The sequence below is a fragment of the Danio aesculapii genome, chromosome 1 (assembly GCF_903798145.1).
Source record: "Danio aesculapii chromosome 1, fDanAes4.1, whole genome shotgun sequence".
Lineage (NCBI taxonomy): Eukaryota > Metazoa > Chordata > Actinopteri > Cypriniformes > Danionidae > Danio > Danio aesculapii.
In genome coordinates this window covers 31,455,031-31,469,634 of record NC_079435.1, presented here as the reverse complement: position 1 = coordinate 31,469,634, position 14,604 = coordinate 31,455,031, and the positions used below count along the sequence as shown (strand labels likewise).

Sequence of the window (14,604 nt, the reverse complement as noted above, 5' to 3'; positions counted from 1 at the left end):
AGAGACACGCACCAACAATTTGTTTTCTTTTGAACTCTTATATGTCACCCACAATGTTGTGAGCATTGCAATATTTTAAGCAAAACTGCTATTACTAATTATACCTTCACACTGTGCTCTTACTGGTGAAATCAATGCTCAGGGCACCAGGCTGCTCAAATTTGGCCAGTGTTTGTTTCATTGTCCAACCCCTGTATGTGTGTGTATGTCTGTGTATATAAATAAGACTCGATATGATTCACTTTTTTCACATTTTATTTGTTACAGCCTTTTCCAAAATGAATGGAATTAATTTCTTTCCTCAAAATTTTACACACAATACCCCATAATGACAATGTGAATTTTTTTTTTAAATTGTTGCAAATTTATTAAAAATAAACCTGAAAAATCACATGTACTGAAGTATTTATAGCCTTTGCCCTGAGCTCAGGTACATTCTGTTTCTACTATTTATTCTTGAGATGTTTCAGCAGCTTAATTGGAGTTCATCTGTGGTAAATTCAGTTGATTGGACATGATTTAAAAAGGCATACACCTGTCTATATAAGGTCCCAGGGTTGACAGTGCGTGTCAAAGCACAAACTAAGCATGAAGACAAAGGAATTGTCTGTAGACCTCTGAGACAAGATTTGTTTTTAAGTAGCAGGAACTGGAAGACTAGTCAGAATAGAGGGAAAGATGAATGCAGCAATGTACAGGGACATCCTGAATGAAAACTTGCTTCAGAGTGCTCTTGACCTCAGACTTGGGTGAAGGTTCATCTTCCAGCAGGATAATGACCAAAAGCACACCACTAAAATATCAATGAAGTGGATTCACAACAACTCTGTAAATGTCCTTGATTGGCCCAGTCAGAGCCCAGACCTAAATCTTATTGAACATCTCTGGAAAGATCTGAAAATGGCTGTACATCGTCGCTTCCCATCCAGCCTGATAGCGCTTAAGAGATACTGTAAAGAGGAATGGGCAAATATTCCCAAAAACAGGTGTGCCAAGCTAGAATTTTGAGGAAATAAATTATTCTATTTTGAATAAATGTAAATATAAGTTGTAACATTTTTTCAAAGCACCTTTTACAGTTTTAAACATGAAAGTAATAATTAATGAATTTTACAAATGTGACATATTGGAAAACTATCGTTAAGCAACTGTTGCAAGACAACAGTGTTTGTGTCAAGACATTTGCTTGAATTGCTTTTAATAATGAATGATTTTTTGTTTTTATTCAGATCTTACAGATGGCTCCTCCGCTCAAAAGCAAATGGTGTTTGGAGTGGTGACTGCCATTGATCTTCTCAACTTTGTGACTGCTCGCGAGAAAAGAGAGAGAACTATGTCAGAGACAACCGATGAATACTGAATGCTTTAGAACATCCTGCTTTTATCTGAATGTGATGCACTACCAAGATTCAGTGTTGGAGAAATAGATGTCATAAATTAATTACACTTAAATTTCAGCATTAGTTTTGCGTGCTGCCGCTTTTTACAACTGTATTTCTTGCTTATCTCTTTTCATATTAAATGATTATTCAAAAGGTTACAAAACATATGTAAACAAATCTAAAGTTACCTTGAAAATTATCAGAACACTTCACTCTCACTTAAATTCAGCTTAGTCACGTATGGTCAAGAGGCACGTATAGGCATATTTAAATCAAGACTTAAAACACATCGGTTTAGCTGTGCCTTTACTGAATGAGCACTGTGCAACCTCTGACAGATTGCACTATTATGTCTATTATCACCTGTTTTAATCGTTTTTAATTATTTGAATCATTTTTATTTTCTTGTTTCCTTTATTCATGTTTATGTAAAGCACTTTGAATTACCATTGTGTATGAAATGTGCTATATAAATAAACTTGCCTTGCCTTGACTAATCCCTGATTTAGCTAAAGTTGCCCCAGCGAATTAAACACCAACCACTCTGGCACATGGTTTATTATTAAAAATCCCTTCTAGCCCAAGCATCAAAATAGTAATTTTACTGTTCATAGTTTTTGCATATTTGTTTTGCTCATTATGACTGGCATTACTGTGCTTAGGTTTTCCTGCATAATTCTGACACGGTGCTGCCATAAGTCTTAAGTTGCACAATTTGCATTAATTAGCAAAGAAGAAAGAGGAAATTTTTGTTTTGTTTTTATTTGACTTTTTTAATGTGATTTTAAAGTGTCACTACATGTCTTCTGCAAACAATCAATCAATTAACGGCACCCTGGATTAATCATCACATTGTAAGTTCAATTTAGTTCATCTTTATTATTAATCAACTGGCAAGTTTTATTTATTCGTCAAATCCAATTATTTTTTTGCATTGGCTGCTATAATTTTGGATGCTGTTTCAGTTTTTTTAACAACTGCCTTTGCACCAAATACTTTAAAGTAGTGCTTGTGTACAATAACAAATAAAAAAATGTTTTATTATCTTTGTTGTATGTTTTGTTTTTATTTACAGGGATTACTCTAGCCTTCTTATCTCTCTATTAATAAAAAATGTTTTTAAATTGATATATAACAAAGAAATTAGTAGATACTGTTTGCTTAAAAGATGTTTTGATTAACCTTTTTGATCTAGAGGATCTATTCGAGAACACAAAGTGAATGTTTAGATTTTCAAAATGTATTATTTCTGAAGCATGTAGCAATGCAGGTGTTTTCATCCTCCCTTTTGTCTTGATATAAAGTGTATTTTTATCTCAAGCTCCTGTGTTAGTGCTATTCATGATGCTGTTCACTGAGAGAAAGCTTCAAACAAAAGCTGCTGACTGAGCTGAAACATGGCCAAAGATTAAACCATCTATCCGGTGGCCTGCCTGGTCACCCATCCTAACTCCACTGGCCGGTGCACCCCTCCCATGGCTGAGGTCTGTTTGCCAAGTCTGTTGAGTCTGTGGTGTGGAAAACGGACTTGCTGGTGGTTTACAGTTAAGCCTCACCAGCGTGCCAAGTAAAAGCCCCTAGGGATTATCCTAATGCTGCCCCACAAACCAGAGGGGAAGTCATCACATCTAGGATCGGAATTATGAGTTCAGAGCTGCATTGGTCCAACTGATAACTCCAGATGAGTTAAATGTTACACACATAAGACCTTACACCTTTGCAAAGCCATTTCACTTAACGTGTATGCGTATCAGTGCACTTACAAAACACAATACATTGACTTATTACAAGTTTAAGTGGATCTATAGAGTTTATGTAGTTTGCATTAGTTCAATATTTATTTGCCCTTCCCAAACTTGTATTAAACTTCTTTATCCATCACCTACCTCTGTTTTCTCTTGACTTTCAGCATCCCTCCCCCACCCATATTCCATACTTTTAAACCCAATTCCTACATAAATCAGAGGGAGGGTGGGGTTAGCATGTTGGAACGGGGTTATGTGCTGTGCTTGGACCTCAATCTCCCTCTCTTATATTGTCATATTCTATTCAGTCAAATATCTGTGTGTGTGAACTCGTGAAACTCAAAGTTTACAAATGCACATCGTTGAGGATAAAGTCAACAAAGAAAACATGATTGGATGTGGACATTCAGCTTTATTTTATCTTTATTTCTATAGCGCTTTTACAATGTAGATTGTCAAAGCAGCTTCACATAGAAGATTATAGTAAATTAAAACAGTGTTATCCAGTTTCCAGAGTTTAAGTTCAGTTTAGTTCAGTTCTGGACTTTCACTGCGGAAAGTCCAAACACTGAAGAGCAAATACACAATGTGCAATATTATTCAACCCCCACAAGATTTCCAATAAAGTGCTTAAAAGTCTCTGTCACCTCTACTGGAATGGTGGCCCTCACTTGAAAAAACTTCAGATTTCTATGTTGTTCATATTGTCATTTATTTCATGAATTAAGCATTAGTGGATTTTGATATATTCTTTGTGGTAAATGTCCTACAACAGCAAAGCGTTCATATTACACGTCTTTCCCACCTCCATATTTGACTTTTAATATTTTTTTTCTCCCATTCCCCAAGGGGTATAATGATCCATGGGTCCACAAAGCTGCAGCACGAACAAATCAATCCATAATACATTTTCTTTTTTCAAAAATATTTTGCGTATTATAGTCAGCATTTAATGTCAGTGTCCATGAAGTCCATGCTTGAATAGAGATTTTATTCACTCATTCATTCATTTTCTCTTCGGCTTAGTCACTTTATTAATCAGGGGTTGCCACAGCGGAATGAATTGCCAACTTATCCAGGATATGTTTTATACAGCAGGTGCCCTTCCAGCTGCAACCCATCACTATGAGACACCCATACACTCTCATTCACACACATACTCTACAGACAATGTAGCTTACCCAAATCACCTCAGCGCATGTTTTTGACTAGTGGGAGAAACCGGAGCACCAGGAGGAAACCCACGCCAACACTGGGAGAACATGCAAACTCCACACAGAAATGTCAACTGACCCAGCAGAGGCTCGAACCAGCGACCTTCTTCCTGTAAGGTGACAGCACTACCCATTGTGCCACCCTAGAGTTTTTGTAGCCATTGAAATATTTTTCTACTTTCATCAGTTCATCTTGTAAGCATTAAATTGAGGGGTTTTCTCTCCGTTGCTTTGATCAACTATTTTATTTCCTTTGGTGATGCTGTCCAACATCCTTAAAGTTTTTTTTCTGGTTAAACACATTTCAGTCTATTGGCAGCCATGTAAAGGAACATTTATTGTCTTACTGTTGCCATAGACTAAAAAAAAAAATTAAGAAATAAACTTGGCGACACGGTGGCACATTGGGTAGTAGTGCCAGAAGGTCACTGGTTCGAGCCTCAGCTGGGTCAGTTGGCATTTCTGTGTGGAGTTTGCATGTTCTCCCCGTGTTGCCGTGGGTTTCCTCCAGCTGCTCCGGTTTCCCCTTCAGTCGAAAGACTTGTACTATTGTACAAATTGTAAATTGTCTGTAGTGTATGTGTGTGAATGAGAGTGTTTGGGTGTTTCCCAGTAATGGGTTGTGGCCGGAAGGGCATCCGCTACGTAAAACATATGCTTGATAAGCAGTGGCGAACCCTGATAAATAAAGGGACTAAGCCAAAAAGAAAACGAATGAATGAATAAATAAACTTTTTAATAGCTTTTGTGATGCTAATTTTGATTTGGCCAGATCCCCTACTTAGCTTAAACACATGCAGGGAATGCATTTATTTAGTGTAGTGAGCTAATTAATATAATGACTTCAAAACAGCAATATTGAATATCGATTCAATAAGTATGGCAAAGCTATATTACAATAAATCTTATTACTCCTAAATTGCCCTTACATTGTTATTTTTAATATGGCAATAAACGATCTTTAGAAAGATCTTCAGAAAAACTTAATTTACTTGGTAAATTGTTTCAGCCCATGCATATGCAGTTATTCAAAATGTAATTGCTATTTTACAGTATTACATGTTTATAATAGTTTGATCCAGTAAACTCAGATTTATGTTTTTCAACATAAAATTGGGAAATGCACAGAATGTACATATACAATACATTCCCTGCATAAATGCTCTCTTTTCTATTCATAGTGTGCATGCAGTGCAGGATGTTATGTGTTTATTTTCTGTAGTGCAAACCTTTAGAATAAGTTTTCAAATAATTTTATAGTCTAAGCTTTTCAGGCAAGAAAAATTTATCTTCTGATGATCTGTTATAATAAAACATTTCAGCCCAAGAATCTGGTGAACCAAGTGGCCACAACACACTAAATACTGACGTTCTACAGCCATGCAGCTTCATCTGGTCTGGTTTGTTTTGGCAGGCACTTATTTTCCGGTGATAGTCGGCCACAAGAGTACTGCCGGAGCCATTCAGTGCTAGACTGTCATTCTCAGGTCAGAGTGCACCCCACTGATTCTGCTGACAACACTGTTCCCACCATGAGATAATGCCATTCCAGAGAGATCCACTTGTAAGCCCCTCTTTCTGCAGCACAGGTATATAACCAGGGGTCTGCTTCCACTAAGGTCGGCACACACCATTTGGGGATCTTTGTACTGTACCAGCCTCTATTAGCTTCCTACTCTCGTTCAGTCCACATCTTTTGCTCATCAGGTGCAATAAGTTACAGTAAGGAGTTATCAAGTCTGACATTATGGATATTGCCATCCAACACCCCTGGTTCAGACGCACACTGGGTTACCCCACCCGCCTCTTTGATCAGTTCTTTGGAGAAGGCCTGTTCGACTATGACCTATTCCCCTTCACCACTTCAACTGTCAGCCCTTACTATCGACACTCACTCTTCCGCAACTTCCTGGACTCCTCCAACTCAGGTGTCTCTGAGGTATTGAATTGCTTTATTGCTAATTAAGAGAATATTTCGACTAACTTAAATGTTGATGTTGAAAACCACTATGGGGGAGCGGGGTGTGTGTGTAAGTGTGTGTGTGTGTGTGTGCGGAGGTCAGAGAGAATTCATTTACTGAAAAAATATACAGTTTAAGGATCCTTAAAGTTTTTCCTTCAGAAATGAAATTGAAATTAATAAAAAAAAAAATGGAGGACAAGACAAAACAGACTCAGGCTAAGTTGTACAAGTTAGCAAAGTTGATGCATTCAGTGCTGTAAAAAATATTTAGAAATTCATTACAATCTAATGCCAAACATTTAATCAATCTAATGCCAATCTGAACCAAATCACCAGCAAGATGTCATTTTGGATTTACCTCTATTTGCTTGATCTATATGCTCTAAAATGAGCTGTGTTTAAAAGTTGATGTGTAAATAGTACACTCTTTCTTTTTATTTATTTATTTATCCAACAGTTTCATTTTTGTGTCGCTATTTCTCCAGGTGAGGTCTGACAGAGAAAAATTTACAGTTTACCTGGATGTGAAACATTTCTCTCCTGATGAGCTAAGTGTCAAGGTGACAGATGACTATGTGGAGATCCAGGGCAAGCATGGAGAAAGACAGGTGAGCTCACAGATCATTACTGCATGACAGTTAACGAATTCAGGGCGTCAAAGTGGCATAGTATGTTGCACAATCGCCTCACAGCAAGAAGGTTGCTGATTTGAGCCCTAGCTGGGTCAGTTGGCATTTCTGTGTGGAGTGTGCATTTTCTCCCTGTGTTGGCGTGGGTTTCCTCCTGGTGCTCTGGTTTCCCCCACAGTCCAAAGACATGTGCTATAGGTGAATTGGGTAAGCTAAATTGGCCGTAGTGTATGAGTGTGAATGCAGGAGTGTATGGGTGTTTCCCAGTGATGGGTTGTGGCTGGAAGGGCATAAAACATATGCTGGATAAGTTGGTGGTTCATTCCGCTGTGGTGACCCCTGATTAATAAAGGGATTAAGCTGAAAAGAAAATGAATGAACGAATGAATGAATGAGTTAACGAATTCACCTCCACTAAGAAAGATTAGCAATGAGAAACTAACAATGAATTTTATTAGCCATACAATTGTTTTGTAAAGCATGTTAACTATATAGTTTTATGTGCTTTTGTATGTGTGTGTGTGTGCAAAAGTCTGATATAATTCATTAGAAGCAAAAATCCATGTAATAAATTATATAGACTGTCAGTGGATCAGTCTGAACACTCTAAAAATTGCAATCTGCATCACATACTGTATAAAACAACAAAATACATATATAAAACAACATTGTGGAAATAATTTAGGCAAATTAGTTCTTTTTGGTCACACTTTATTTTGATGGTCCGTAGACTGTTAGGTTGACAGTTGACATGTACTTGCAAAGTTTCTTATAGTCAGTTAAATATCTGTTGAAGGAGCAGTATCAACAGATAATAAGCAGACAGTCTACTGATACTCAAGTGGACCATCAAAGTAAAAGTGTTACTGTTTTGTTTTGTTTTTTTTTATCTCTTTTATCTTATTTATTATACTCTATATTTTATACTTTGACAGAAAAATCTGAAGGTCATCCCAACTGACAGCTTAAACTGTCAAGTGGGTTGCCCTTAATGACAGTCATTTTGTTTTTTAGTCATGTGCTTATTGTAATAAAACATTTAGATCAGTTGGACAGCAAAGTTCTAAACTGAAAGCCTCTTAATGGTTTTGATATCGCAATCACGCACATGTTTACTGATGTGAAAATGTCCTGTCATGACATCTCTGCATCAGCATTCAGTTTTTTTTTTCTTTGTTTATTATTACCATTATTATTATTTTGTTTAGATTTTTAGTTTGATGAAGATCAGGCTGGAATATCAGTAAAGGCTAAATGAAATATTGCAGATGCAGAAAGATACAGTAACAAAAGCGATGTGAGTTAATCATGCTGTTGTTTATGTGGCTGAAAACATTTACAGTTTAAAAGTCACCTATCCATTATAATTTAAATTCAGAATCTTACATGATATATATTTTTTTGTTAATTTGATAAGCTTGTTGTATTTTGTAAAATTGCTTTGTTCATATTTGACTGTTCAGGCAAAGATGTAAAAACAAACATTTTTACAACTATCTGTCTGTCAAAATGGTGCAGAACACACAAACTCTAATATCCATCTCACACTAGGTCACCTGAACCGTGCATAAGTGTATTTGACCCCTCAGTTCTGGTTTGTTTGACTAGTGTGAGTGCTCTGTGTGATAATAGCACTGAAAGAATATATTGTGACAGTATTTTGAATTACTGATTATGAAATTACTTAAAATAATAAAACAGAGTGAATAAATCGGTAACACTTTACAATAACAGTACATGAATATAGATTTATTATTATGTAAACTAAACATTACTTTACTATGAACTAATGATGAGTTAAGCATGCGCTAATCATGAACTAACATCACTTACAACATGAGTCACAAGAGTTCATGAGTAAATAACGGCCACCTTAAATGACTTCTTAGTACATGTTGTTAATTAATGTATTCATTAACATTCAAGTTTAAGCTAAATTTTAAATTAAATTTGTTCTTGTATAATTATGTCATGTCTTTACTTGGAGGGGCCCATAACCATTAATTATCCTTAACTCCTCATGAACTCCTGTGTTTAAACTGTTAATGTTGACAGAACACTTTTCTTTTGTTATTCAGTGTAAGCATGCTCATCATTAGTCCATAATAAAGTAATGTTTAGTTGACATATTAACACATTATTATTCATGTACTGTTATTGTAAAGTGTTACCAATAAATTAATGTACTTCTAAGTTCAAAGTTCTAATTTCTAAATATAAAAAAGAAATAAAAATATAGCATTTTTGGTTCCTCTAGTAGCCTGAGCCCATATGCCTAGCACCCCTGATTCTAATGCAGCTGAGTTTTCTTTTGAATTGAAGCAAACTATTATGCAAATAAAACAAATAAATCACATTCTAAGGAACCTGAATGATCTGAAATATATATGAAACAAGTAGTGTGACTTTTTATGGAGAAAAAAAAAATCCTTTTTGATTATTTCATCTTTAATGAGATCATTATTTAAATTATCCAGAACAAATTAACGACAAAATGTACAACATAATAATATATAATAACACTATCACCTCACGTCTATGTCCTTTTTTCTCTCACTTTAGTTTTACTCTTCTCATTTTTTATTTATACAGTATGCCAAATCTCTACAGCCACTTTTTTATGGGTCTGGGCTAAGCATGCTGTTTTAGACTTATCTAATCAGGATCAAACCTATATAAATCTAAAATTAAACTGAACTAATTTGTGAGGTTCAGACCAATTTAGGCTTTCTTTAAAGCTACAGATTTGACAGAAAAAAATTAAATTAAGGCTACTTCTCAAGTTATTTTTACAATACTGTTTTATTTACACTTTAATACCTCATTATATTCATTTAGTAGAGTTAATCCAGAACATAATCTATTTAAGTAAAAAAACTTTACAGATAAATACCAGGTGCCTCTTGATGTCAAGTTCTTAAAGTTTCCTCAGGTAATTTCTTATAAAGTGAAGAGTTAGTAACATCTCATATGGGTTCATACTGTAAATAAGTGTTACCTTATCCATACGTTTTTAAGAGTTTCTGTTGGTTGGCTCCTCAGGATGATCATGGCTACATCTCCCGTGAGTTTCATCGCCGCTACCGCCTGCCTTCCAATGTGGACCAGTCTGCCATCACCTGCACACTGTCTGCTGATGGCCTGCTCACTCTTTGTGGACCTAAGACAAGTGGCATAGATGCTGGTCGTGGAGATCGTACCATCCCTGTTACCCGTGAGGACAAGAGCAACTCAGGCTCTTCCTCCTAGACAGGCTGAACCCACAGCCAAGTGGTGGTATGGAGGTGTGAGTGGGGCTGAAAGGGGGGTCTAGGCTTTAATTTCAGCGGGCATCTGGTGGGTTCAAGCAAATCCTCTATTTGTTTATCACTAAGCAAGTCCCTCCTCCCACCTCTGTCTTAAAGGGTGTCAGTGTATATCTGGCCCTATATTCTTTCTTTTGACTACACTAGCTAAAAATCTTCATAATCCACTATGATTGTTTTATTTTTTCATTACATGCTACTTACACAGGAAAAGGACCAGGCTGATTGAATGACAATATCATTAAATATATATATATATATATATATATATATATATATATATATATATATATATATATATATATATATATATATATATATATATATATATATATATATATATATAAGCATCTGTCCCACTTTCCAGTCAGATGTTAAGGGACAAGCAATTCTGAATTCTGACAAGCTTCTGATTTTTGACCATCCTGGTGACAGAGTGAAAGTGATCAGAGCTGAAAGTGCTGTATAGAACAAATAGCTCTGAGAAAGGTTGTCAACAGGAGTTTAAGAGCTTGATTAAATTTTTTTCAGTTTGAAAACTTTTGATCCAAAAGAGATTTTATAACTTGCACCAGTCAAACTTCCGCTTTCTCCCTAACCTGTGTCAAGACCTCTTTTGTCATCGACTCTTTCCCGTCTTGTAGGGTTAGACCTGTTCTACTGATTACTTACTCCACATGGGGTCTACTAAAATGTGATCAAAAATAATAAAGATGTAATATTAACCTTTCAGAAAGTTGTGTTTGTTTGTTTCTATATATGATACAATATCACAAGTCACAGAAATATAAAATTAAGCCACACAACACAAAATGGGATAATGTGTATGCAGTTTATTTTTTTTAAATTTTTTTCTTTAAATGTTGAAAATGTCTTATATAGCAGTGATAGCAGCGATATGTCTTATAGAACGTTTTACACCAAGTACCACAAAGTACTGTCTCTTCAAACACCCTCATGACCAGCATTTAAGCAAAGTTTATTCATAAACTAATTTCGAGAGGATCACGTGCTTATGATTGCCTGCAGCTGGTCTCGCATTATTCAATTTATGATTCACCAATCAGACGATTCCTAAGCCACTATAAATACCCTAAGTTCCATATGACAGCCATCTTCGTTTTAAAGAACCCCCTTTCCACCCCTACTCCTCCATCTTTCCTAGATGGGTGGCACGGTGGCCCAGTGGTTAGCACTGTTGCCTCACAGCAAAAACATCACTGGTTCTAGTCCTTACCAAGCCAGCCAACGTTTCTGTGCTGAGTTACACAGAGTTTCTCACATGGATTTCCCCTGGGTTCCCTGGTTTCCTCCCACCGCCCAAAAACATGCAACTTAAGTTAATAGACTAATCCAAATCGGCACCATAGACATGCTCCTAGTAAGTGGTTATCTCAATCACAAGTTCATTAGCTATTACAGCAGGGGAGTTCTCGAGATCTACCTAAGCTCAAACTCCCCTCTCGCATTGCAAAGGGAGGGAGCCCAGGGCTCAAGGGTTTTATGAGCTCAGGGCTCTCTCCTGGGACTGCATGTCAAAAAGCTTTATAATCAATCATCAGCTTAGTGTGAACTCTTGAAATACAATAGGCTATATATCATGGCATTATTCAGCTACAGCTCTGCACAGTTCAAAAAGAGGATTAATTCTGAAATAAATAATGATTTTTATAGAATATGTAATATTATCTGCTCCTTTAATCATTGTGACTGTGTTTACAGTTAAAAAATGTAAATCATTTTTGAAAGTGAAAAAAATGTTAGGCTACTACCTTAAAAAAGTAAAAAAAAAAAATAAAAAAAAACCTGCTATGGTTAAATGTAAAGTATAGCAAACAGGGATGGGTTGTAACAGCGCAATACATTTTGGGTATTTAGGACAAGGGAGTTACACTAATCAGCAATAAACTGTAGGTGCTCACACTAAAATAATGAAAAAAATCATACTTTATATTTCCTGATCCACCTTCTCTGCATCTGTGGTCGGTTTCTCGAGTTACACTTCCCCTTCCTGGGAGCCCTGTACCAATATGGCAGCGGTATTGACACATGCTTATATATGATATGCAGTGTATATCTATGTTGCTTTGCTAGATTGTTCGGTAAAGTAGATTACGTGTAGTCAGTGCTGTGAGGCTTCATGCTGGAATATGTGCACAAACTATTTCATTCAACCAAAATTCCTATTAGATAATCAAATTAATATAGATAATACCGATAGAACATGGTTGTATAATTTGTGTTGCGTTTAACCATTACAGATTATGGGAAAGTCTTGTAGAGGGTATTTTGAAAACTATGGCCTAAAAAAATATTAGGCAAATAAAAAAAAAAACTTTAAATTTTCTTTAAAATTGATGACTAAATAACTAAGTTATCCATTGCTGGAGAGATCATAAGTGCTCAGAGAAGTCTGTGCTGCTCATCTCTCTTAGCATTCTGATCAGTTACTGTTCTTGATGAAAAAATATTTATCAAGTGGGAATGCATGATTTTGCATTAAATATAAACCAGGGCTTCACCTAAAATGTTTCCATGTTTACATCAAATAAGCGGGCCAAGTTGTAACAAGTGTCTTACGTTTACAAAAACTAGATAGAAAGAAATTGCTATTTTGACAGTTTTTCTTAAATGTATATTCCACAAAATTGAGATGCTGCTGCTATCACTAATTTAGAGATGCAACCTTTTCAGTCACAAACTGCTCTCTGCACATCAGCATTTTAAGCTTGTTTTACAGCTGTGCACTTGTTTTACATTGTCACAATTCTACAAAGCATGCTGTTAATAAACGAAATGCATCATATTACATTTTTAACATTTACAAAAATGATGATATATCATGGATGGTTTTCTAGTGATATATGAATATATCACTGATATCGTGATAGATCAATATCAAAATCAAAATGTTATGGCAACATTAAGGATGCTAATGTTGCTAAAGCCAACCCCCCACCCCCAACCCCCCTTGGTGACCATAACATTAGCCATCCCTATGTATCGGTCTGTGTACTACACAAGTAAACAAACTACTAAGGTTGTGTAGACATGGTGAAAAAGGTATACGTATATAGAGGAGCTCAAAAGATGCTTCCTCTGCTGGGACATGTTTTATCAGGATGCAAATATAAATACTGTTATAGAAACTATCACAGCACATTCACACACACACGCACGCACGCACGCACGCACACACACACACACACACACACACACACACCACACACACACACACCACACACACACACACAGCTTATCTTTAAATTTAGTGCTAATCTCAGTTTATCTTCTTCCATTGCTTCAGATTCTGGAATCATCTATTATGAAAATGTATGGTGTGCTCCGTCATTGTTATCTTCATTCCATCTTTCATCTGTAAATCAATGAAATATACCGTAAACCTGAATTACTCACCTGCTTTGTCCATTTTGCAACCTGTCAATAACGTATTGTGTAATATTACGTAATAACATTGTATCATTGTATCCGAGTCGAATATCATGTTTACACCCACCAACCTCCAGTCTGTTGTATTAAAGCTGGATTGATCCATGTTTTTACATGTTTTTAATGCCAAGTTCTGACATTAAAATCTGAATGTCACTGCAGAAATTGAGACTTTTTAGAACAGGCAACGTTTACCAATCTTCTATTGTCTAATTCTGGTGATTCCCTGTGAACTGTAGACTGAGGCTCTTGCTTTTTAATAGAAAGAAATGCCACCTTGACTTTTTTTTGACCCTTTCATGCATACAGTCTCACCATTGTTATGAGGCTTGGCTGCTCCTTGAAGCGTACGATCACACCAGTGTGATTAGACTGATCAAGCGCTTGTCATCAACTGCTCAAATTTAGATCTAATGGCTTGTTGTTGAGGCACAGAATTTAAACTGGGTCATAAATCACAATTTTTCTGTGTAATCATTTTCTTTCTGCTTAGTCCCTTATTTATCAGGAGCCCAAGATTCATGCGCGCTGATAATGGCAGGACGCTTTTAAAAGAAAAGTTTATTTTACGTTGATATGTAACACATGTATAAAACAAAAGGAGTATGAAATATCTTACTTAAGAGTGATTTTTATAGACAGTTTACATGTTTATGTGCATATGTATAGATCAAGGACATATACATCAGCTTTAAACCTTATTTTGCCTTTAGATTGCTTACAATAAGTTTTTAAATCACTTTGAAAAAGAATTACAAATTTTATTACCGCTTATCAACAGCAGCTGTTACGGTTGCTAGGTGACGAGATCTGTCCTCTGTAGGCTAGATCGTCCCATGTCAAACGCTCGGTTCGACCTGTGTGGACTTCGAAGTACTCACCTTTAAAGGCTGCATCCTCTAAAGGATGCAGCCTC

General features: G+C 36.0%; 2 protein-coding genes across 3 annotated transcripts in view; both read left to right on the top strand.

Annotated features, from left to right (window-relative positions):
• cbsa (cystathionine beta-synthase a) overlaps positions 1-2,426 on the top strand; it is a 35,438-nt gene extending 33,012 nt beyond the window's left edge. For both annotated transcript variants that reach the window (XM_056458913.1, XM_056458906.1), the window contains exon 15: positions 1,230-2,426. In XM_056458913.1, coding sequence (XP_056314888.1) covers positions 1,230-1,360 — 131 coding nt within the window. In that variant the 3' untranslated portion in view covers positions 1,361-2,426. The remainder of the gene's footprint in view (positions 1-1,229) is intronic.
• Positions 2,427-6,088: 3,662 nt separating this feature from the next.
• On the top strand, positions 6,089-10,182 carry cryaa (crystallin, alpha A). The gene is made up of 3 exons (XM_056476900.1): positions 6,089-6,280; positions 6,790-6,912; positions 9,976-10,182. Exons 1-3 carry the CDS (start codon positions 6,089-6,091, stop codon positions 10,180-10,182), a joined length of 522 nt encoding a protein of 173 aa, XP_056332875.1.
• Positions 10,183-14,604: the final 4,422 nt, after the last annotated feature.